Source organism: Ceratotherium simum, chromosome 11, assembly GCF_057802395.1.
Source record: "Ceratotherium simum simum isolate JZ-2026a chromosome 11, ASM5780239v1, whole genome shotgun sequence".
NCBI classification, from domain to species: Eukaryota; Metazoa; Chordata; class Mammalia; order Perissodactyla; family Rhinocerotidae; genus Ceratotherium; species Ceratotherium simum.
Window position 1 is genome coordinate 2,144,848 of NC_141910.1, and position 24,686 is coordinate 2,169,533.

At 49.3% G+C, this 24,686-nt stretch overlaps 2 protein-coding genes across 3 annotated transcripts in view; one reads left to right on the plus strand and one right to left on the minus strand.

Annotated features, from left to right (window-relative positions):
* Window positions 1–327: 327 nt before the first annotated feature.
* Window positions 328–7,659, plus strand: SFTPB (surfactant protein B). Of its 2 annotated transcripts, XM_087436409.1 has the most exons (11): window positions 328–391; window positions 601–603; window positions 739–866; window positions 1,269–1,340; window positions 1,720–1,845; window positions 2,438–2,590; window positions 2,837–2,926; window positions 5,644–5,827; window positions 5,984–6,144; window positions 6,969–7,049; window positions 7,583–7,659. In XM_087436409.1, exons 1-11 carry the CDS (start codon window positions 328–330, stop codon window positions 7,643–7,645), a joined length of 1,125 nt encoding a protein of 374 aa, XP_087292535.1. In that variant the 3' UTR covers window positions 7,646–7,659. The 2 variants fall into 2 exon arrangements, with proteins under 2 accessions (XP_087292535.1, XP_004437277.1); XM_004437220.3 differs by lacking the exon at window positions 601–603.
* Window positions 7,660–18,357: 10,698 nt separating this feature from the next.
* Window positions 18,358–24,686, minus strand: part of USP39 (ubiquitin specific peptidase 39) — a 34,597-nt gene continuing 28,268 nt past the window's right edge. The window contains exons 11-13 of the mRNA XM_087436477.1: window positions 21,594–21,729; window positions 19,735–19,821; window positions 18,358–18,885 (exon numbers count right to left, since the gene is read on the minus strand). Coding sequence (XP_087292603.1) covers window positions 18,838–18,885; window positions 19,735–19,821; window positions 21,594–21,729 — 271 coding nt within the window. The 3' untranslated portion in view covers window positions 18,358–18,837. The remainder of the gene's footprint in view (window positions 18,886–19,734; window positions 19,822–21,593; window positions 21,730–24,686) is intronic.

Here is a 24,686-nt window from a genome sequence, read left to right on the forward strand (position 1 = left end):
CTGCCTCAGTTTCCCTCCCATAGCCCAGAGAGATGGGACCAGATGTGGAGGCTCAAAAGCCCCCTGGTTGGAGGGAGCCAGGAGCTCAGGCCCATGGGAGTCAGGGCAGGGGCAAAGGGAGCAGGAACAGGGCAGGAGACAGGGAGGGGCGAGGGCTGGCAGGCAGGACTTCCGCTGCCAGGAAGAGCTGGGGGATCAAAGCCCCTGGAGGGCCCTCCAGGGCAAAGGCAAACACTGGGTCCTGCTGTTCCCACAGGGCTCTGCCCCACACTCCCGCCCCCCGCTATAAGGACGCCCCAAGCAGGGCGTCCACGCTGTGGAGGTGTCATGGCCAAGTCACACCTGCCGCCGTGGCTGCTGCTGTTCCCCATACTCTGTGGCCCCGGCACTGGTGAGTGTCCCCAGCCTCTCCTTACCTCCCTCCCAGCTGGGCCGGGTGCAGAGGAGCCATCACCGCCATCTCCACCACTGACTGAGCTCTGGCTCTCTGCCAGGCGTTGTCCCTAGTCTGTACATTATCTTCATTTTAAAGGTGAAGAAGCTGAGGCTCGGAGAGGCTCCAGGGCTTGTCCAAGGTCACATAGCTGCTGGGCACTGGAGCAGGTGAAACCCAGAGCTATCTGACTCCAGCATGTTTAATGGCCATGCTCTCCCAGGAAAATTGGGTTTAGAGGTGGGGTGAGGTCAGAGCACCAGGTGTGGCCTGGATCCCAAGGTTGCTCTGGTTCCAAACTGCAGCTCTCTGGACCACCTCATCCCTGGCCTGTGCCGGGGGCCCTGAGTTCTGGTGCCAAAGCCTGGAGCAGGCATTGCAGTGCAGAGCCCTCGGGCACTGCCTACAGGAAGTCTGGGGACATGCAGGAGCAGTGAGTACCACTCAAGCATGCGCTGGGACAAAAGGTCTGGGACAGAGGGCACTGGGTAGGCTCTGGATGGTCCTGAGGGGATTAGAACCTCTGTAGGAGATGGGATGGGATTGGATGAGATGGGACAGATGGGATGGGATGGGATGGGATGGGGTGGGGTGGGGTGTGATGGGGTGGGGTGGGATGGGATGGGATGGGGTGGGATGGATGACATGGAATGGGTTGAAATGGGATGGGATGGGGTGGGATGGGTGAGATGGAATGGGTTGAAATGGGATGGGATGGGGTGTGATGGGATGGGGAGGGGCAGTTGCCTGTGCTTTGGAGTGCCCTAAGAGCCTCACGCACCTGAGCTGGGACTATGCCCCCCACTCATGTGCTACCCCTTGGGCCCCCTCCCAGGATGATTTGTGCCAGGAATGTGAGAACATCGTCCGCATCCTCGCCAATATGACCAAGGAGGCCATTTTCCAGGTAATGAGGCCCAGATCCTGGATGAAGCTTGGGGGCCAAGAGACAGGGGACAGAGCAGGGAGAAGGAGTTAGCCCCATTTCTAGGCTGAGGATGAAGCCTGGGGTTGCCTGGGGACTCCAGGCGCCTCCTGGGCAGGAGACAGCCTTGGGAGTGAGCTCAGCAGCACAGCCAGAGATGGTCTTTCCCAAGGGGGAGGGGGCCCTACCTGTGCCCAACTGTACTTAAATCTTGGCACTCTCTGAACTCCAGTCCTGGAAGAAGGGTGGCCAGTCTGCCTGCTGGTGGCCCTGCATGCAGGGACTCAGATAGGGGCCAACTTCAGAGAAGCCAGGCTGTCGGTCGCCTCTCCATCCTTGTTGGCTCCCATCTGCTTCCCAGGACACCATGCGGAAGTTCCTGGAGCATCAGTGTGACGTCCTGCCCTTGAAGCTGCTCGTGCCCCAGTGCCGCCACCTGCTCGACGTCTACCTCCCAGTGGTCATCGACTACTTCCAGAGCCAGATTGTGAGGGCCCATGGACCTCGTCTCCACCCTGCCTCCTCGCACAGCCCCCCACACCCACCCATGCCCAGAGTTACACACACACACACACACACACACACCCTGCCCACAACTGGCCCAGGAAACACAGTGCCCCCAGCCAGGCGCCTGGATCACAGCCCCATCTGCTCAGCTGCACACAGTGGGCCTGCACACTTATAAACTTGCACACACACCCTCACACCCTTCACACAAGTATACACTCAGTCACATACATACCACACACTCAGTCTCACATAAAACCCACACTGTTACACACTCACACATACACACTCTTACACACATGCTTACACTCATTTATTCTCACAAATATTCGTGCTCATGCTCATTCACTCACATTCCCAGACAGCCACCCCAAAGTCCCCACCTGGTCCATCTCTGCCTTTTGTCTCCCCCACCCCCACCACAGAGCCCTAAACCACAGCACCCCCCAGCCCGCTCCCCAATTCCAGGCCCAAAGACAGTGGCCCTAGTCTCTGAGTCTTTGAGCAGCCTGGGCAGGAATGGGGTTCCCTCCTGCACCCTAACCACCTCCTCACCCTGCATTTTGCCCTAGAACCCAAGGGCCATCTGTGACCACCTGCGCCTGTGCAAACCCGAGCATCCAGAGCCAGGGCCGGAGCCAGAGCTGTCGGACCCTCTGCTGGACAAGCTGGTCCTCCCTGTGCTTCCTGGAGCCCTCCAGGCGAGGCCTGGGCCTCAGACACTGGTGAGGGAGGCCCCCACACTGCTGGCCCCTCACATTGGGTAGGTGGGGCTCCAGAGAGCTGGGGCCCCATCCGAGGCCCATGAGCACTTGGGCCTTGGGAGGGGCAGAGCTGGGAAGGGCACAAGCGGCTCCAGGCAGGACCTAAGGCAGGAGTGACAAGGGGAGGAGGAGGCAGGGGAGGCAGAGCCTGGAAGACACCTTCTCCTGGCACCCAGCCCAGCCTCCACCCATGGTTCTCTCCCCCAGGATCTCTCTGAGCAGCGGCTCCCCATCCCTCTCCCCTTCTGCTGGCTCTGCAAGACTCTGATCAAGCGGATCCAAGCTGTGATTCCCAAGGTGAGGCGTCCAGGGCCACATGGAGCTCAATTGGGCCCCCACAGTTCCAGCTTCCCCCCCCTCCTCCCACCCCTGTCAGGGGCCAGCTGGCTGCCAGGAGTAGAAGGGGAGCCATTTGTGCACACCCAAAGGACCCCGGGGCTCAGGCTCAGGCCCGGTAAGTGCAAGGCCCAGAGTTCATTCAACAAATGTCAGGCCCCCACTGTGTGCCAGGCACTATGCCAGGTGTCAAAGAACAAAAATGGATGAGACCCAGGCTTGCCCCACAGTGGCTCACCATCTGATGGAGAAGAATCCCAGCAGTCTCTGTAGAAAAGTTGCTTTATTTTTCAAAAGGAGAACTTCTACAGATGGTCTCCCCATCCCTGCCTGCACTGAATTTGGAGTCTTCCAGACCTGTAGCGACCACTGCCCAAGGGACCTGTCAGCCCAGGGCTGCCCTGCCCTGAAATGGGGCCCAAGTGAGGAGAGGCCCAGACCCGACAGCCCTTCCCGTCTGGTGGCTGAGGGCTCCAGCAGCAGAGGAGGTCCCCGCTTTCCCACGTTTGCACTGTGATGGGAGAGATGTTTTCAGAGGGCAATAGGTTCAGAGCAGAGAATTAAACAGACGAGGGGATGGACAGTGACAGAAGGAGGCGTTAGGCTGCTTGGTCAGGGAGAGTCTCTGAGGAGGTGACGATCAAGCTGGGACCTAGAGGACAACAAGACCCTCACGGGCCACGGGCCTCAATCAAGAACGGGCTTGGCAAGCTGGAGGAACAGAGAGCCAGTGTGGCTGCAGCGGGTGAGCCAGGGAGAGAGTGGTTGGAGAAGGGGCCGGAGGGGAAGGCACGGCCAGGCCATGTAGAAATGTCTAAGCCAAGTTAAGAAACACTGGATTTTATTCCGAATGCAATTTACAGCTATGGAAAGGTTTCAAGCGGGGGATGCCAAGATCTGATTTGCAGTTTAGAGCGATCACTCTCCGGCTGTTTGAAGAATGGATTGGGCAGGTGGGAGGCAAGAATGAAAGGAAGGAGAGTAATTAGGAGGTTATTGCAGATATCTTGATGAGGGAAGATGGGGGTGGAGTGGAGAGGGTGGACGGGGGATGTGTTTGGGAGGTGGCTCAACAGGACTTGGTGATGGGTGGGATTCAGGGAGTGAGGACAAGGGAGGAATCAACGATGACTCTACAGACTTTGGCTTGAGCAAGTGGCTCTCCGGTAGGTAATGCCACCAGCTGACATGGGCAAACTTGAGAAGAAACAGGTTTGGGCAGAAAAATAAGGAGTCTTCTTCTAGCCATGTTAAGTCCCAGATGCCAGTGCAACATGCAAGAGGAGATGTCAAGCCTTAGGGGAAAGGTCAGGTGCAGATATCAATCTGAGAGCCACTGGCTGTGGACAAGATTTAAATCCAAGGGACTGGGTGGGGTCATCCAGGGACACGGTGTGGCCAGGGTGGAGGAGGAGGCCTGGTCAAGCAAAGGGAAATGCCAGCAAAAGAGCCTGAGGAGGGGCAGCCAGTGAGGGGGGCACACCATGGTGTGATGTCACGGAAGCCAAGAGAAGAAAGCATTTCCAGAAGGAGGGAGTGGTCACCTGGGCTGAAAGCTGCTGGGAGATAAGACAAGACAGGACTAGAGGACTGGGAACAGAGAGGTTGTTGGGGACCCTGAGAGCTGTTTTGGAGGTGTGATCGGGACAGAAGCCCAAATGGAGTGGGCTCTGGGGAGAATGGAGGGGAAGAAGGGGAGCAGCAAGCATCGACAACTCTTTCAAGAAGTTTTTCTGGGAAGCGGAGCAGAGATGGATGAGGATTTTTTATGACGGAAACTATTTTCACACGTTTACGTACCAATGGGAGAAGTAAAGAGGAAGAAGAATGAGGATAACGCGGGGTGAAGCATTTGAGATGGTGGGGGCAGGGGCCCTGTGCGCGAGTAGACGGGCTGGCCTTGACAGAGCCAAGATCACTCATCCGTCATCATGGCAGGAGGAGAGGTGGAGAGCTGGTTCCAATGCTTGCAGGTGGGTCTACTGGGTGAAATGTACCCACCTGGCAGGTGTCACACCCAGAGAGGGGCACTTCCTTGTGCCCAGCTCTTACCTCAACCTTGCTGGCACTGGGGGACGGAGGGGGTTGCAAGCAGGAGCCGGGCCAAGGCCAGCCTGTCGATGTGGGTCCTTCCTACGAGTTGGTCGAGTGAACAGAGGAGGGAAGGAATGAGCCAGCGTGTTTGCCGCCTCTCTCCTTGCCCTTCACCTTGGAGGTTGTGTTTGGAATCGGGGTGGGGTGGGGAAACTCCCGGCTTCCCCCAGGGGCTCCTGAACCCAGGGACATGTCAGCTCCGGGAGCCACAGACAGGAGCTAATCTACCCATGGGGAAGCACAGCAAGCTCTGGGTCAGGAGGGAGACGACACAGGTCTGGTTCCATCTCTGTCCCCAGCTGCTGGGTGGCCTTGGCCATGCCCACCTCTCTGGGCTATGCCCCTTTCAGAGATTCCAGAGCCTTTGAAGTCAGAGCTGGGCCCCCAGCCTGGCTGCTGCACTTGCTTAATAACTCTGGGCAAGCCCCCTGGGCTCTCCGATACCCAGTGTCCTTATCTGTAAAGAGCATAATCATTTACCCTCCCAGAAGGGAACAAGGGAAAGTCTACAAAATGCCCACTGGGCACAGAGTAGATCTTGCCACGGAAGGTCCCACCCTGCCCTCTCTCGGCCCCTGCCCCAGGGTGTGCTGGCTGTGGCTGTGGCCCAGGTGTGCCACGTGGTACCCCTGGTGGTGGGCGGCATCTGCCAGTGCCTGGCCGAGCGCTATACCGTCATCATTCTGGACGCACTGCTGGGCCGCGTGCTGCCCCAGCTGGTCTGCGGCCTTGTCCTCCGGTGCTCCAGCGATGACGGCACTGGCCCAGGTGAGCCTGCCGCCCCAGCCCCTGCCCACTGCCCATCTCATCGGCCCCCTCCCCTAGCCCTGCACGACCCTCTCCCTCTCCAGTCCCTGTGCACTGCCTCAGCGAGGACAAGAACTGAATACCTCTGCAGGGTGGCCTTGACTGTTTTCTCTCCAGCCCTCGCCACTCTGGGATCCCTGCCGGGAGAATGGCTACCACAAGACTCCAAGTGCCGCCTCTGCGTGTTGGTGACCACCCAGGCAGGGAACAGCAGTGAGCAGGCCATGCCACAGGCAATGCGCCAGGCCTGCCTCAGCTCCTGGCTGGACAGGCAAAAGGTGCGGGGGACTCAAGACCCAGGGAGGGTGGAGGGTTGAGCCGGGAAAGACTTTCCAGCCGGACCCCTGCCCTTGAGGAGCTCAGACAGGACGTAGGCCAAACAACAGTGGGACCGTAACTTAGGGCAAAACCTGCTCAGGTCAGGAGTCGCCTCTGGACAAAGGGCGTGGGCTTGAAGGACCAGCAGGACTCCCTCATGGACGAAGAGCGAGGCCGGTTTATCTACCAGGAGATGAGTAACGCCAGGGGCCAGGGCCGGGGGGAGTGGGAGAGGCCCTGGACTTCTCTCCAAGGTCCTGGTCCTGTCCCAGCCCAGCCCTCCTCCCAGTGTGACTCACTGGGGACAAAGCCACCTACAAAAGGAGAAGACTGGGCTTGAAGGTCCTAGAGCCCCAGTACTTGGAGTCAATGACAGTGAATTCCCTTCATAAAGTAAGACCCTGAGGCAAGCCTGCTGACTACCCTCCCGGGCAGCAACTTCTGCACGGTACTCCCCTGCTCAATAACTTTCAGGGCTCTCTTTTGCCTACCACACCAGATCTCAAAGACCAGATGAGCTTTAAGATTTCTTCAAGGGTTCCAAGACCCTCCGTCTCCAATGTTCCTGGCTTTCCCTCCAGAAACCCTCCATTGCAGCCCACGCCGGCTTGTTCAGTCTTATTTACAGCCAGAGCTGCTCAATGGGGGCTGATGGCCAGACCTACAGCAGGTCAGGGGGGAGCCCTGGAGTGATCCAGATAAGTGGAGAGGCCAGGGCAGCAAGGCAGGAGAGTCCTGCAGTGGGCCTGGTCCACCCCTTATCCGTGTCCGTCTCCTTCCTCAGTGCGAACAATTTGTGGAGCAGCACACGCCCCAGCTGCAGGCTCTGGCGTCCAAGGGCTGGGATGCCCACACCACATGCCAGGTACACCCACCCCTGCCAGCTGGTCCCAGGACTTTCCTCAGCTCCCAAAGCCCCACCCTTTCTGGTCCATGATCCTCAGAGGTCCCACTCCTCCAGGTCCAGAACAGCCCCAGGAGTGCAGGCCCAGGACTGGGAGGTGCCCCCCACTGTTTTAATATAGAAAAGGCAGTCTAAGAGGGGTCAAGAAAAAGCCACAAAAGAATGAAAGAGGAGGAGTATGGGAAGGGAGGAGGCAGTTTTAAGGAGTGCAGTTTGATGCACATGATGGGATGGGGGTTGTTCACAGAGCAGTATGTGCTTGGCAGTGGGTGCAAGGTGGGCATTTTGGGGCAAGCATCCTACCTCCTCCAGTTCTAAACCGGAAGGCCTGGGCTGAGGAGTGGCCCGAGGAGTCTACAAGGTCACACCAAGGGCACCCGCCAGGTGGCGAGTGGAGAGCTGCCCTTTCCAGGAGGAGCCTCCCCATGCCCCTCAGAGCTGGGAAAGGGGAGCGGGGTGCGAGACCTCAGGCCCTAATGCTGTCTCTGCGGCAGGCCCTGGGGGCGTGCGCAACCACGTTCAGTCCTCTCCAGTGTGTCCACAGCCCCCACTTCTGATGGGAACTCAAAGCTGTGCCAGGTGAGTCCAGGCTCCCAAGTGGGGGGAGGGGGAGGAGGTGGGTCCAGCACCCATCAGGAGGGGGCCCCCTCTGTTCCCCAAGCAGGAGGAGGCCGCTGCTGGTGCCCCATCCTCCTCACAGGCCATAACTTAAGGCTCCTGAGGGGTCCTGGCAGCACCATCACGAGAGTGACATCTCTCGAAGCCCGCTAACTCCCTTTCCTCAGAATCCCTGCCACCCTTAGTGCCAGGCCAGCTCCCAGCTCCCTTGCCTGGTCCCAGCCCTCAGGGGAGCTGCAGCTCCTGCCTGAGGCTTCCCCTTCACAGCTCACCCTCTGGACGCCCTGATCCTCAGTATCTGATGTGTTCAGACCAAGGCCAACCTTTCCTGAAACTCAGGGGAAATCAGACTTTGCTGCCCAAAGATGTCGTCCCCTCGGGTACGAAGAACTCCACCATCATCTGACCCCTCCCTCCTGAGACACATTTCTCTCTCCCTGACTGTCACTGTCTAAGTCAGAGGTAGCACCTTAGGATGGAAGGGTGGGTCAGATGCAGCCTCTGTGACCAGGCAACTTGGGGCAGGGAAGTGACCCTGAGAAGGATGGACACAGCAACAGTGGGCTTGAAGTGCCCCAGAGCAAACTGGGTTTACTTTACAATTCTGCTTGGAGCAAGGCCCTAACACAGCGGTCATTATTCATTTCTTCACTCACTTTTTTTTAAATGTAGTGAGTGCCTGTGGCCAGGCCACATTCTAGGGGCAAGAGCTAAGGGTGTGAATAACACAGGGAGCCCCTCACTCTCCTGGAGCTCACACCCCATGGCCCACCTCTTCCATATGAGGGGGACGCCCAGCCCTGCTCCTGAAGCCTCTGGAATCGCAAGTCCCTGTGGGAGGCAGCGGGGAGGAAATGTCTGCCCCTACTCCGACCTATCCCACAGGGCCCAGTTTAATGTTAGCCCCCCCACTGATGAGCAGGCTCCCAGTACCAGGAAGAGCTGGGCCTTCCGGCCCTGCTGACACAGGGAGAGCAGTGGGGGGCTCTAGAGGCCTGGGCTCTGGCCCCAACTCTGCCATCAACTGGCCATGGGTCGCCAGCCAAAATGCACCAACGCCTCTCTGGCCCTCATTCTCCTCAGCAGCGAAGGGGCTGCTGAGTGAGGTGGTCTCCAGGACTCCTGGGCTCTACCACATGGCAAGGCTCCTCCTCAGGCTCCCCACCCCCACTGAAGAGAAGCCTTCATTCCCTGGCTCACCTCCCCACCTCCTTTCCTCAAAAGGACCTTAAGCTGGTGGGCCACGAACCCACAGCATGTACTCTCACTCCTGTGTCAGTCTTGACTGTCCCATCTCTAACCACAGCCTGAAACCAGAGCCTCTTCCTATGGGTGTGGGGCATGGCCAAGGCGGCGCGTCTTCTGGAGGAGGTCTGCGAGAGGGGGCTGCCAGCCCAGCTCCACAGCCCCCCAGGGCTGGGCCGAGGGGAACTCATTGGCCACACAGTTCTTCCCTGGCTCCAAGAGGACAGCAGGATAGAGGATGGGCCCTGCCTCACTCCGATCTCCATGTGCGCAAGACACTAGCTTTTACAATCATTTTGCTAACACTTTCACGAAATTCAAAATTCAGAATATAAAATGGGAACGTAAGGTACCATGAAAGATAGACATATGAAATCCTCAAACTTTTTAAAAAACATCAGGAAATCCCTGGCGTGGTCAAGAGTGGACACAGCAGTGCTCAACGTACGGTGGGAGGGTGACTGGGCAAACTCACACATCTGAAATCTGCTGCTGCTTAAGAGCTGGCACTTTTAAGATGTCAAAAGGGGTTTTCTTTTTATGTTTTTGTAAGGGGAACTGCCACCTTTTGTTGGAAATTCCAGGGTGATTCATCTTCTGCTATGGTTTACCTCCTCAAAGCTCAGTTGGGGCTGTGCATGCTATAAATCAGTTCCTATGTAATGCAATGCCTATAACAATGCTAATAAAGTCCTATTTCCTTGTACTAAAAAGAAAAAAACATTGTCCTTTAAGATGCTGCAGAAGCCGCAGCCTCACCCTGAAGGTAGCCAACCTCACTCCCCCCTTTGATGGAGAAGTGGATGCCCACATCGCTTCTCCCTCTTATAAGTGCCTCCCGCCTGGCTCCCCACCTGTCACCCTCCCCTCTCCCAAAGAGTCCACGCACAGTGATGAGGTGAGGTTGTTAGGGTACAAAAAAAATCAAAACATACAAAAAAACAAATAAACCTTTAGCATTAAACACTTAAATGTCTGGAAGAGTCCCTTTATTTACAAAAGAACTTTTGTTACTACATTTCCTATTATAAAAAAAATACATGTTTATTGTAGAAAATTCAGAAACTGCAGACCAAGAAAGAGTGGAAATAACCCACAATCCTCCCAATCCCAGGAGAGAACTATAGGTGGATGTGTATTTTGACACTGAGCTAGACTTTTTCAATCCATTGTCCCCACACCTCCACCCTTCAAGCACCAGGGAAAGCTTTCTATACACCCTGCTCCTGATGTAGGGCTGATATACACAAATCCTTGGCCTCTGAATTTGAAGTTGTTGTTTTTTTTTTGCCGAGGAAGATTGGCCCTGAGCTGACATCTGTTGCCAATCTTCCTCTTTTTGCTGAGGAAGATTGGCCCTGAGCTGCCATCTGTGCCCATCTTCCTCTATTTTGTATATGGGACACCGCCACAGCATGGCTTGATGAGCGGTGCATCCGCCCGCACCCGGGATCCAAACCTGTGAACCCTGGGCCACCAAAGCGAAGTGTGCAAACTTAACCACTACAACACTGGGCCAGCCCCTGAATTTGAACTTTTAAGTAGACTTCTGTAAATCTATAGCAGACTATTGTCTTGAAAGCCATTATTTCAATTACAAGACCAAAGTCCCTGAGAGAAGAATGTTTTAAATTCTTTAAATAGCCTGATTGGGAAGACGAAGAGCCAAAGCCTGAAGGAGGGGAGGCATTAATAGTTTATCCCAAAAGCAAGTGTGGAAATGAGCTCTTGATAATGCAAGAGGAGGCTTCACTCAAAATGAGATCAGGAGTTAACCAGCAAGGTTAGAAGGTTGGGAAGAGAGAAGTGGCAGGAAGTGGCTACAGCTGAGACTCTGAGGGTCCCTGAGACGTGCCCAGCATCCTGCACCCCTAGAGGAAGGTGGGGAAGGAGAAACTCCAGGAGAGGTTAGGGCCCAAGAGCAGAGGGGACTTGATCTTCACTTTCCAGGGTGTAGTGTGAGGAGAACACGAGCCCCTTAGAGAAGCCTGCCTCCAACAAGACATCAGAAAGAGTGTACAGCACAGCCTCAAAGAAGGACCTAGACAGCCAGGCCTGACGACCTCCTCAGAGGGTGCCCTAGCATGATACAGAAGAGCAACCACACCCCATGACCCAAGGGGCTGTCAGAATCGGCTCTGGACAAGATGGTGGGCCCACAAGAGCCCATGACTAGAGACAAAGCATTGACAGATTCTGTGGACCTTGAGAGGAGCAGAAGTCAGACAAGTGTAGCCAATGCTGGCACAAGAAAGGGGAGATCAGGCAAGACGAGTGACGCTTCGGTGGAGACCTGGAGGACCAGGGAGAGCACAGCACTGACATCTGTCCTCATGACAGGGCCATCTGAAATCATTCCCAGGGAAAAGGGAAGGAGGATTCAGTGGTTAGTTATCCAAGAGGGGCTGAGTATTAAACAAGGGACTGAGTTATTTTCAAATGGAAATATTAAGTTTTGGGGGCTTATGAACCAAAATGAGTTCAGATATAGAGAAATAAAGACAGTTATGTTTTGTCCCCCTGATTAATACTGAGGTTTACAAGCCACAACAATCATTTTATAACATTTTGTTATATATCATTCCAAACCTTTCTCTGTACATATACAAAAAGATATAACAGATTTACAAAAACAGGAACATCCTATACATGCTGCTTTGAAAACTGTTTTGTTCATTTAAAAATAACCTTTCCAGGTCAATAAATATAGATATCTGTCATCACTGCTACTTGCTGAATCACTTTTTTTCTTGATATAAACTCTTTCCTTTTTTAAACAATCATTATCAACAATGTTGTGAAGAATAAAAATCCTGGCACTTTACATATTTGTTTACTAGTCTGATTATTCATTAGAATCAATTCCAAGAAATGAAATTTTGGGGACAAAAACTATGCACATCTTTATTTTTTTAATTTTTATTTTTTGGTGAGGAAGATTGTCCCTGAGCTAACATCTGTGCCAATCTTCCTCTATTTTGTATGTGGGACACCGCTGCAGCATGGCTTGATGAGCGGTGTGTAGGTCTGCGCCTGAGATCTAAACCTGCAAACCCTGGGCCGCCAAAGCAGAGCACGCGAACTTAACCACTACACCACTGGGCTGGCCCCTACACATCTTTAGTTTTAATACAGGTTGTATTGCCAAACCGCCCCTCTGTACCGGCCACACCAATTTCTATCCCAGTAGTGAACAAGTGTTTCTTTTCCACTCTCACCATCCTGGGTATCAGCAATCTCTCAAATCTTGGCTAATCTAAAATATAAAAATGACCTCTGGTTGTTCTAATTTGCGTTTCTTTGGTTACTAAGTAAACATTTTTCTTACACGTTTATTGGCCATTTATATTTTATCCTTCATGAAAGTTCTATTTGGCTTTTTTGTCTGATTTTCCATTGGAGTGTACTTTTTATCATCTTACCAGAAAAAATATATCAGGTATATTCATTTATTTACTGTCCTATATGTTGCAAATTTTCTCCTATCGTATGTCTTTTAGGTTTAGGATATGTTTTACATGTATCTGTCTTTTTCTTTGTGATTTCTCGTTAAGAAAGCATGAATTTCACTTCTTTCTCATCTGTGGTTAGAGTGGCCAGAATGTGAAGTCTCCAAAAGAGGAAGCGTATGCTGGGATCAGAGCTGTAAAGACATGTGGGCAAGGCCCCCAACTTAGACAGCAGTGGTGGAAGCAAGCCATGTGTCAACCACAAAGTTCTTAAGCTACTACACACAGGACATGACAGCTCTGAGCAGTGGTCTCCAACCTTTCAGGCAACAGTATCTACTATCAACATCTTGAGAGAGTGTAAAGAGACAAAATCATCTGTGCAAAAGAAGGATACAGAGAACACAGACTTAGCACTACGCCATTTGCTCAACAGTCATTAGCGACTGACTCCTAAGTGCCAAGCGTTTCCCTAGAGCTGAGCACAAAAGCAAACAGTGCCTGTATGCCCTTTGGGAACTTAAGAGTCTAGTTGGGAAGACAGACATTAATCACAGAATCACAGAAAAACATGGAATACTTCAGGTGCGGTAAGTGCTAACAATTAGAGATACACATGGTACTGAGTAGATATGAGAGGTCAGAGAGATCAAGGGTTCAAAGAGCAAGGAAGAGCGTCCCTAGCGGAGGAAGCAGACAGCACAAAGGCCTTGTGTCTTGTGGCATCTGAGCAACAGAATGAAAGTCAGTGAGCCTGGGCTGGAGTACCGGGAGAAACTTCCCCAGAGGAGAGGCTAGAGAGGCCAAGGATTTCAGTCTTTACCCTAAGAGCCAGGGAAGTGTCTTAAGTGAGAGATCAGGGTTTGAGGGAGACACGACTTGGTTAGATGTGTGTTTTAAAAGATTACTCTGGATAAAGTGTGAATGAATTGGGGGGAGGAGACAAAGGAATGTGGGGAAACCTGCTTGGAGACCATTGTAAATAGAAACTGGCAATAGCTTAGACTAGAATGACAGTGGCAGAGGGGCTGTGCAGAAGTCAGATGGATCTTGGAGAATGACTGCAGACAATCACAAAATTAATCAGAGGGTGACTCCAGTTGAAGCTGTTGTCCCAGATGTAGCATCTTTACTGATACAACACAGCCCCTGGCACCTGTAAACTTTATTCTCCATACGAATTTCTAAATAAAGATCATCAGAAGTAGTTTGCTTTTACCTGGCAGGGCCAACAGTATACGTCTCAGTGTTGCCTCAGACAATGTCATTTCTCCACCACAATATAGTTCACAGACACCCTGATCGCCTTGACATTCCAGAAAACACCTCAGTAGTCCACTACGTTGATGACATCGTGATGACTGGATCTGATGAGCAGGAAGTACCAAATACTTTAAATGTCTTAGTAAGACAGAAGCAAACAAGAGGGTGGAATTTAACCCCATAATTCAGGGACCTGCCACCCCAGTGAAGTTTTGATGGTCAGTGGTCTCGAATATGTCAAAATGTCCCATCCAAGGTGAAAGACAAGTTGCTGTACCTCATATCGCCTACCACACACAGACACAAAAAAGGCAACACACTGGTAGGCTTTTTTGGCTTTTGGAGACAACACATACCACATTCGAGTGTGCTACTTTGACCCATCTAGAGAGTCACTTACAGCTGTACAGATACTAGTTCCAAGGAGACCAGAATAAGAGAAGTTTCTGCAGCAAGTTTAGGCTGCAGAACAGGCTGCTCTACCACTTGGGCCCTATGACCCAGAAGATCCAATGATATTTCCAAGTGTCCATGGAAAATAGGAATGCTGTATGGACCCTCTGGCAAGACCAGTAGGAGAACCACAGTGCAGAACTCCAGGATCTTGGAGCAAGTCTATGTCCTCTTCTTCTGCAGATACCTATTCTCCTTTTGAGAAATGGCTTCTTCTGGCTAGCTGCTGGCCCATAGTAGAGATTGAGTACCTAACCATGGGACATCGGGTAACCATGCATCCCAAGCCTCCTCATGAACTGGCTGTTGTCTGACGCCTAGCCATAACGTTGGGCACGTGCAGCTGCAGCCTATCATTAAACGGAACTAGCATATGAGACCAAGCTCAGGCAAATCCAAAAGGCACAAGTTACATGAGCAGGTGGCTCAGATTCCCTTGGTACCAACTCCTACTCCATTGCCTCCTGGGGTGTTCCTTAAGACCAGTTGACCAAGGAAGACAAAACTCAAGCCTGGTTTCTAAATGGATTAGTACAACTCCCAAGTGGACAGCTGCAGCACTTCATCCCCACTCAGGATGACATCGAAGGGCAGAAGTGAAGGAAAATGCTCTACTGGGCATAACTTCAAGCAATGTATTTGGTTATTCACTGTATTTGAAGTGTGAGATGGCCAGAAGTACAGATCTAGACTAATTCATGGTCAGTTGCCAATGGTTTGGCTGGATTGTCAGGGATTCAGAAGGAACAGGATTGTAAGACTGGTGAAAAGAAGTCTGCGGAAGAGGTACATTGATAGACTACTTGAATGAGTATATACTGTGAAAATATTTGTGTTCCATATGAATGTCCACCAAAAGGCATCCACTGCAGAGAAGACTCTTAATAAAGAGGTGTATAATAAGCTCTTAATCACATCCTCTCTGGATGTCAGCCAGCAGCCTCTTTCTTCAGCCACCCCCAGCGCTTGCTCAATGAGCTCAGGAGCCATGGTAGTGGGGATGGAGGCTATGCATGGGCTCAACATGGACTTCCCTTCCCCTGACCTGAGTAGTACTTCTGCTGAGTATCTAACTTGCCAACAGCAGAGATTAACATTGAGTCCCCAGTATGGCACCATGCCTTGTGGGGATCAGCTAGCCACCTGGTGCCAGGCTGATTACCATCTTCTATTACAGAGGAGGCAGAGATCCGTCCTCAGAGAAATAGAAACATATTCTGCATACAGATTTGCCTTCCCTGCCCATAACAGCTTCTGCCAGCACCATCATCCATTGGCTCACAGAATGCCTTATCAACCATCATGACATTCCACACAGCATTGCATCTGATCAAGGAACTCTTTTCACAGCAAAGGAAGCGCAGCAATGGGCTCAAGTCCATAGATTTAACTGGTCTTACCACATACACCATCATCTGGAAGCAGCAAGCCTAACTGAAAGGTTGAGTGGCTTACTGAAAACTGTCAGAGTACCACTTGATGCTCGTTTTACAGGATCCAGTATATTCCTTGAATCAGAGACCATTATGTGGTGCTCTCTCCCCCATAGGCAAAATACACGGGTCTAGAAAATGGGTGGATATTGAAGCGACTTGTCTATTACACCTAATAACCTTCTTGCAGAATTTTTGCTTCCTGTCTCAGTAACTTTAAGCTCTGCTGGTTTGGAGATCTTAGTTCTCAAGGGAGGAATATTTCCACCAGAGGACACAACAATGGTTCCACTAAATTAGAAGATGACACTACCACCTGGGCATTTGGGGCTCCTTATGCTACTGAACAAACAGGAAAAAAAAAAAGTGGAGTGAGAGAGTGTAATCTACTTGTCAGAGTGACTGATCCTGATTACCAAGCAGAAATTGGGTTGCTCCTACACAATGGACACAAGATGGACTACATCCCCAGTAAAGTTTAATGGAAAACTACAGCAACCAAGATAAAGGGGGGCGGGCAGGACGGGCAGGATGATTAAGGAGTCAGGCCCTTAGGAACGGAAGGTTTGGGTCACTCTACCAGGTAAAGAATCCCGACTGAGGTTCATGTAAGGGCAGAGTAAACGTGGAAGGGGTAGAGGGAGAAGGAAGCACAGATATCAATTACAGCATTGTGACCAATTACACAAATGAGGACTGTAAGTAGCTTTATTTTCTATTTGCTTGTTATACATATATGATAATTCATATATACTAACCATTTTTTCTCTCTTCTTTCCATTTTTATTTTTCATACAAATTGGAAGTTAACTTTACATCTTAGTCTTTAGGCAACAGAATATTCAGTGGGACTGTGACTGGATTTGAGGAGTAACCAGTGTAGCCATCAATGGATACAGGACTCTTGGGGCTGTGCATCTCATTCTGGGAAAGGGTGGAAACTTGTTCACTTGTAAGGGTAGCTGTTTTTTGTTAGGCAGAATACGGAGTTGTTTTCCTGCTATTGCTGCTGTTGCATGGGCGTTGACGTGTGTGTAAGAGTGCACTTGGAGGCTGAGTCATCGAAGAGGGGGACTGTGGCAGTTAGCAATGTAGTGCCTCTCAGCTTCAAATTCACCCTTTTTGCCTGCTCTGTGAAAAGGGATTTGGGTCTTTTAGATTTTTTTCTTGCCAGAGCCATTGAAGCTTTGTCAGAAGAGGGTGGTGGAGACAATGGCAGGAAGCCAGGGCTTTCCTTCCCAGTCCCAGGGTGCTTACTTGAAAGCAGGCATCCAGCATCAGCTCCTGCTGTGCTCGCAGATTCTCTGGTGCCTGGCTCCTGCGGTGCACAGCAGCACCCAGTACCCAGCAGCTTCACTGGGCACTGCCCTCCTCCCCAGGCAGTCAGGTAGCAGAGTGAGATGCCTCCCCATAATGTGCTTTCCCCAATGCAGTAGAGAGCAGATTTCTGACAAGTTCCAGGGAGCAGATTTTCAGCAAGGTCTGGATCTCAGCCTTGGACACTCTGTCAGCCCTAGGGGTAGCAGCTGTTCCTTATATCTGCTATTCCTATATTCTTTAGAGTTCTCTTATTACTAGCTAATCCCTGGTTACTCCAATCCTCTGTTATAGTTGATAATTCTTGAAATTAAACTTTCCCTGATCAAATTATTGCATGGCTTCTCTCTCCTGATTGGACCTGGACTAGGCTGGCACTAGCCTAGACTAGACAGTGGCAGAGAATGAAAAGAAGTGGGGAGATTCAAGAGACAATTACAGAGTAAAATTGACAGGACATGGTAATAGATTAGACAGGGGAAGTGGGGGTAGGGGAAGGATGACTCCTGGATAAATTTCAGCTTATATAACTGGACGGATGATGGAACCTTTCACCTACATAGAAACCACTGGAAAGAGGCCAAGTTTGAGGAGAAAACTCATAAGCTGTTTGGAAAAATGTTGAGTTTAAATTGACTTTAAGACATCCAAAATCTATCAACTGGCTCTAAACTTCAAAAATTGAGAGAAGTATGGAATTAAGATTTGTTTGAGTGATTGCCCTGAAGGTGATAAGTGCAGCCACAGGCATAGTTGAAATGGCCTAGGGAAAAAGTAAACAGCGAGAAGGGAGGGCCTAGCACTGTGTCTTGAGGAATCACAACCTTAAATGGCTGGATAGAGCAAGATGAGCCTGCAAAGGAAATATGGAAGCTGTCAGAGAGGTAGAGGAAAATAAGGCGAGTATGGTGTCCCAGAAGGAAAGGGTGGCCACCACAGAAGTGCACAGCTCCTACCTCCCTTGAAGAGAACTTGCTATAGTTGACTGACTGCTGCCAGTTGGTGTCTTCAGACTTCTCACATTTTCAAATCTGCCACAGTGCTCAGGCAGAGGCCACACTTCCTCCAGGCTGCTCCTAATCAATGACTGAGCTTGACAAAAGCCATGTCTGCTCAATCTTCTAACAGGCAATCTTTGCTCTGGGCTCCTCACTGGTCTGGCTGAGATGTTCTCAGAACTACACTGCAGTCAGATGCTCTTCCCACCTTCCTTCCTTCCCTCTTCCCTCACGCAGCACTACACTGCAGGCTGAAACTGCCCACACCTCCAGACTTCTAGTCAAGCACAAGAATAATTTATCACTTTCTCAGATATTTTGTTACTTAGAGACAAATGCATCCGAACTGATATACCACCCACAAGCTGACAGGAAGAGACAAGCATCATGTCCACCAGATGACAGACTGTAGGGTAGACAGTGGTGAGGATTAAAAAAAAAAATCCTTCCCTTAGGAAGTAGCCTAAGAGAAGGATATAAAACAAGAGACTGGTTTAAAAACAGAAAAATATTTAATCCACTCCAATAAACACATCAGGAAATAAAGAGAATCACAGGAAAATTATCTACCTATGATAGAAGAAGGACGTTACCGGCTTTTTGCTCTTATTCCTAGAATACTGAGGCTTTGACATTTAGAAGAAATTATCTTGTCCTTCAGATAGTCCCAGCTACTCAGAAATAAATTACATACAACTGTAAGAGAGTTCTGGCCTGCTGAAGCTAGAAGGCAGCTGGACAGGAAGGAGAAAGAAGCATCAATCTACAATAAATTGATCAAAGAACAGCTGGGTGACAGCGCAGAGCCATCCCAGGCGAGTGGGCCCCTCTGATGCTCGGGTCTGAACCAGAACCCATAAAAACTGGGCTGGCCCAAGGAATGTGTGAGTCAGCCTCTGTGCAATGACACCTCAGTATTCTTATTTACCATCTTCAGTCAAAAGCACCCAGAACAAAACCGCAGACTCCTCCTTCAAGCACCCTGCTGGTTGGTTTCATCATTATCTCGCCTCTTCCAAATCTGTAAGAAATGAATATAAAAGGTATTTAAGAGCTGACATTCAATCCACAAATATTTACCAAGTACCTTTTCTGCACTAGGCAATGGACAACCTGTCGCCCCACTTACATATTACTAAATCTCCAGAAACTAACTCATAATCTTTCAGAAAATTCTCTTTCATTCAATTTTCATTTTCCACTCCCCTCACTCTCTTTCTTAGCTCCCATTCCAAACTCCCATTCTAAAAAAGGACTCTCAGTCAAGCCTACAACCTTAGATAAAGCACTGAGAAAAGAGTTTTCTCTAGAAGGAGAGATGTCTCTCTTCTTTACAAAGCTATAGTTTTTTCTCAGTCTCCATCTTCCTCCTTGGCCAGGTACTAGGGCAGGTAGAGAGAGAAGACAGAAATACTGTGCTCCATGAGCTCTCGATCCAATGGAGAAGACAGTTCAAATACGATCAGTGTTCCAGTAAACACAGGCAAAACGTGCTGTGGGGTCACGAGTGCTAACTTTGCCTAGAGAGCTGCGGAAAGCTTCAGCAATGACTCCTAGCTGGCCCCTCTAGTGATTTCAGGCTCTTCCTCTCTGAAACCAGACCACACACCTCTGCCAAAATAACCTGGCCATAAACATAACCTCCTCACTCACTCACAAATCTTCCAGACTTCCCTGCTCTTCTCTGAAAATCACTTGACTTTCAGGGCCGTATAATCTGGCCCCACCTCACTCCTCAGTGCATCCAACCAGGCACCCAGCCTAACCAAGGCTCTAACTCAATCCCACCTCCTGCCTTTGCCCACGTCATTCCTCTCACAAGGCCCACACCGCAGCTATTTGGTGCTCAGCAAGTCTGCGGCCGACTCACCTGAATGTAAGCCTCTGACAGCGTGATCATCTGAGGAAGGATGTCAGTCACCTGGAGGTCTTGTAATTCATACCATTTGCCTGTCCCCTGCAAAATGTATGAAGGGCTGGGTTAGTCTGCTCCCTAAAACCAAAAGGGTGCAGAAGGAAGGGATCACAGCCAAAAGTTAGAAAAATCAGAAGAAAAGCCAGTAGACCATCACTCAGCAAGTCAGAAGTAAGAGGGTGCATGACCTCATCATTCAATTTAAAGACATTTTGGGGTACTGATCATGGCAAACTTGATTCCTGCCAAGGATTCCTTAAAGTACAATGGAGTCTCAAACACTTCTGTACACCTTTTAAAAAGAATTTAGGTGGACAACAAAGAGAAAAAAAGAGGAAACCCCCTATTTATCACATAAGATATCTCCTTGCTGCTCAGAAATGACAGACTAGACACACTCACCTAAGAGGTGCAGTGTTAACTCTGGGGAGAACCTAAAAGTGGACATTCCCACCCTCACTCCAGAAAACACAGCAATAGTCAGTCAAGAAAAAGTGTCCTTAGTGGACACTGTCCATCATACTAACCCGTTTCCTTTGGCCTATGAAACCACTGCTGTGAACACAGCAAAATCTACCTCATTCCATGCTTCCATAAACAAGGAGAAAAAAGGTTTCTGGATTATGGGCGAGGCACTTCTGGAAGCCCTCCTGTCTCACCCATCCAAACTTCTAAGAAATGCCAAAGACAGATACTATAGAAGACAGACATTCCAGATAGTCTGCATATTCCAATAGCTCAGGATATAGGAAACATAAAGAAAGCTCGGGATCACACAATCAAGTCCCCCTCAAGGACTGGTTAAGAACATGGTGAAACCAAGTACCTGGCTTCAAATCCCAATTCTACTGACTTCAGATAAAGTACTCGAACTCTGAGCCTAGGTTTCCTCATCTGTAAAAAAGATGGTATTAACACCTGTCTTGGAGGTGCGTTTTAAGGACATAAATGAGAAGAATATACATTAAGCACTTGGTGTACTTTCTAGCACACAGTAAAGTGCTTGATAAACAGAAGCTAGTTATTATTAAACCACAGTCCCAGAAAAGACTAATAAACTAGAACAATACGTTCTAAGATCTGTGTGATACCAAATAGGTCTTAAGTACACGTTTCATCCATTTTCAGCTTGAGATAAATTCATAAAATTTTTTTTAGCTGAAAGAGAACCTCTACACCAGTGCTTTATAAACTTTAATTTCATACAAATCAGAGGGTTTTATTAAAATTAAAAACCTCTGATTCAGTAGGTTTGGGTGGGCCTGAAACTCTGCATTTCTAACAAGCTCTCAGATGATGCCACTGCTGCTGGTCCAAGAATCCTACTAAGACTCTAGTCTGGGACAGTGATTCTCAAACTTGGCTGCACACTGGAATCCCAAGAAACTTTAAAACATCACAATGCCTGGGTCCACTTCTGGATAATCTAACGCAGAGTCTCTTAACCTTACCTGACATTTTCAGCCAAAAAATTCTTTGTTGTGGGAGCTGCCCTGTGCATTGTAGGATATTTAGCAACATCCCTGGCCTCTACCCCAGTTGGAAACCAACAGGCACAAATTACATTGTTCTAATGTAACTGGCCTGGGGTAGGGCCCAGGCATTAGAACTTTTCAAAATCTCCCCAGGTGAGTCCAACGTGCAGCCAAAATTGTGAACCACTGTCTTAAACTAACCACTGACAGCTCTATTACTTGCAGAGTCCCAAAGTCAAGGCCAAGAAAGGGCAAACTGAAAGGAGCTGCCCTCTGAAATGCCAAAGGAACAAAACCTGTTTTTGCTACTCTGGGCAATGACAAGTGAGCACCACTCACATGATGAAGCACATGGATCCGGTAGGAGCCCTCGGAGGGCTTGCCATCATGTACGATGTTGGCAATGAGGTCATAGGTGGTATTCCTGTGTACTGCTTGTACTTCTTCAGACAAGTATTCTCTCAGATCCACATTTCTGGTGATGATGAAAATAAAGCCAGAAGATCAGACAAAGGCAACAAGGTTAGGGAAACTGTCTTACACAAATGGATCACACAACTGTTGAACCTGACTTTAGGACCCTGGCTTGAAAGAGGCTTGCAGAGCCACGGAAGCCCAGGTTTGTGGGAATTCACATAATTTACCATAAAAATGAGGCTTTTTAGTCAAACTAGAAAGATAGGCTCTATGGGAAAAGCACATTTTAAAAGCATGCCTAGCAGCTAAAAGTGCAGGGCCTGGAGTAATTCAGACTTGAACTGGAATCTGGGCTCTGCCACTTCAGAACTGTGTGTGATAAGGTTACAACCTAAGCCTCTTCTATGATATGAGAACGAGAGTCACTGTCTCCTCTGAGATGGTGAGGATTAAGTGAGAGGACAGGTATAACCACCCCACCCTCTGCCCTATGTGGGAATCAGCTGCAGCTGCAGTGTTCAGGCAACACCCAGGCTCTGGCCTCAGCCTATGGAAGACCTGACCACATAATTATGTGGGTCACCACGGTATATAACTGCTGTAACAAAATCTCAATATGACAGACCAGGCAGATCATCCAGATTTATGTTTTTCTTTTATTTTCTGAGACCTTGTTTCTTTATTTGATTTTTCTTCTTTTAGTCAAGTAAGCAGAATGGTTACAAGTAACAGAAACCCACCCAAGGTAGCTTAAGCACAAAAAAGGAATTTATTCAAGGTTTTCACACTAGGAAATGCAGCTGGAACCAGGCACTGGAGAAGAAGCAGGATCCAAGAGAGCTACTTGCCCTCTTATGCTTCTGACATCAGCTTTATTCTTCTCCCCCCATTTGCAGTCCAGCTGTCTCTTCTTCATAGACCCATCTGGGCTACCCTACAGCTTCCAATCTCTCAGTCCTGGCTGCCAAAAGACACTACTGACTAGGTTCCTTCAACTGGGACTCATCAGATTTATTTTTAATATCTGAACTTTCACTTTCAAATATAGAGAAGCATTCTTCATGTACCTGGAATAAAATCTCCTTCTGTGTTTTGTGTGTTGAATTCTATCCATCAGCTGAAGTATAAATGTACACAGTAAGTTACTGCAAAGTAAAGTGCTATAATAAATGCCTACTGTGAAGATTGTACAAAGACAATTATTAAGACCTTTCTAATAGTTAAAGAGATCGACAGTTAACATGAATATTAAGAGAATATGTCAACTACATAATTTTAAGAAAAATATATCCCTTTGTAGCCTAGAAATATACAGAAATTTAAATAATACATAGTAGAATAAAAGAGATTGTATCATAGTTCTAATCTCTGTAGAACTGTGATATGCCACCACTCACAAGAAGAAATACAATAATGTCATCTCTGGAAGGATTCACAAGAAATGCTAACAGTGGTGACTTCTAGGTTTGTATCTCCCTTTGAATTTTAGACTAGTGAATCTATCACCTATCCAAAAATACAAAATGGTTTCAATGTGAACCATGTAGTAATAAACATGCAACTTTGCTCTAATTATATTATGTAGGTTTCTATGTGTTAGTGATAGCTATTTATTTCTACAGACTGACAGTGTCCCATATAGATTACAATAAATATTCACTGTTAAAGATAATTTAAACATGAGTCCTAAGAAATCCACATGAGCTCTAGATAGCCAAACTGCCTGCTGGCTGCTAAGAGTACCTTCTCCTGTTGTTTTCTTCTCAGCTTTAACAGCTGTCCAGACTTGGCTGAACAAGTCCTACAGAAATCTTTAGGAGTATTTACACTCAAGTTTTCATGAATGAAACTAAACTGTTTAAGTGGCAAAAGGGAATGAATACACGTCAAATCATTTTGTTTTAGAAAACAGGCAAAGCGGGGCCGGCCCCGTGGCTTAGCGGTTAAGTGCGCACGCTCTGCTGCTGGCGGACCGGGTTCGGATCCCGGGCGTGCACTGACGTACCGCTTCTCTGGCCATGCTGAGGCCACGTCCCACATACAGCAACTAGAAGGATGTGCAGCTATGACATACAACTATCTACTTTGGGGGAAAATAAATAAATAAATAAAATTATTAAAAAAAAAAAAAAGAAAACAGGCAAAGAGAGTGACATCAGCATCATGGCTGATGCTGATGAGTGAGCTCTTCCCTTAGACTCTCCCCACGAAGATACAACAAAAAGGATGTTCATAAACAAACAGAGGACATTCACACAACACAAAAGACGTCTGAGAGACCCAAGTAACCATATGCCTGAAGGTGGAGGTGCTGGACCCCCCAGAGGAAGTGGAAGGAGGTAAGGGGATCTCCTCTCCCCTGCCGGTGGCGACCCAGGAAACGGGACTGCGCCCAGCTCTGAGAAATGAGGCAGGAGGCAGCTCTCTGTGGGAACACCTTCGGTCTTCAAGTTCCCTCACAGCCTGTGGGAAAGCCCCACACAGAGGTGGCTAAGCTATTGTGGGAGTATCTTCATCAAGCCAGCACCCCAGGAGAGCAGATAGCGAGGGCAGAGTGAGAATGCCCCTGGGATGGCACACGTGAAAGAGAGCGCCCCCTCCCCCAGCCTGGCCCTCCAGCTCAGCCGGTCAGCCAGAGTGCCCGCACACAGGTTAGAAAAGCAGCAGCTGTGAGCAAGCAAGCCAGCAACTGCAGGTGGCCCTGTCAGCATAGATTCCAAAGGACAGGCACAGACCCCAGGGATTGTGGCAGGCTCAGAATACACAGCTCCTGACACCCCCTAGTGGTGGCAGCTGGAATCTGCGACCAAATACTATCACTATGTGAAGGCACAAACCCACACCATCAAATAGTACGAAGAAATATATTAATACTCCAGACCAAAAGGGAAATGACAGGTACCCAGAAATCAATCCTGAAGGCTCAGAAATTTACAATCTAAATGACAGAAAATTCAAAATAGCTATCATAAAAAAACAAGTTACAAGAAAATACAAGTTCAATAAAATCAGGAA

Excerpts from the sequence above, each read along its gene's own strand:
- SFTPB (XM_087436409.1), top strand. The coding sequence starts at position 328 with ATGGCCAAGTCACACCTGCCGCCGTGGCTGCTGCTGTTCCCCATACTC. Across the intron at positions 1,846-2,437 it reads ACTACTTCCAGAGCCAGATT|AACCCAAGGGCCATCTGTGA; the intron begins GTGAGGGCCCAT and ends ATTTTGCCCTAG. Across the intron at positions 5,828-5,983 it reads CGATGACGGCACTGGCCCAG|CCCTCGCCACTCTGGGATCC; the intron begins GTGAGCCTGCCG and ends TTTTCTCTCCAG.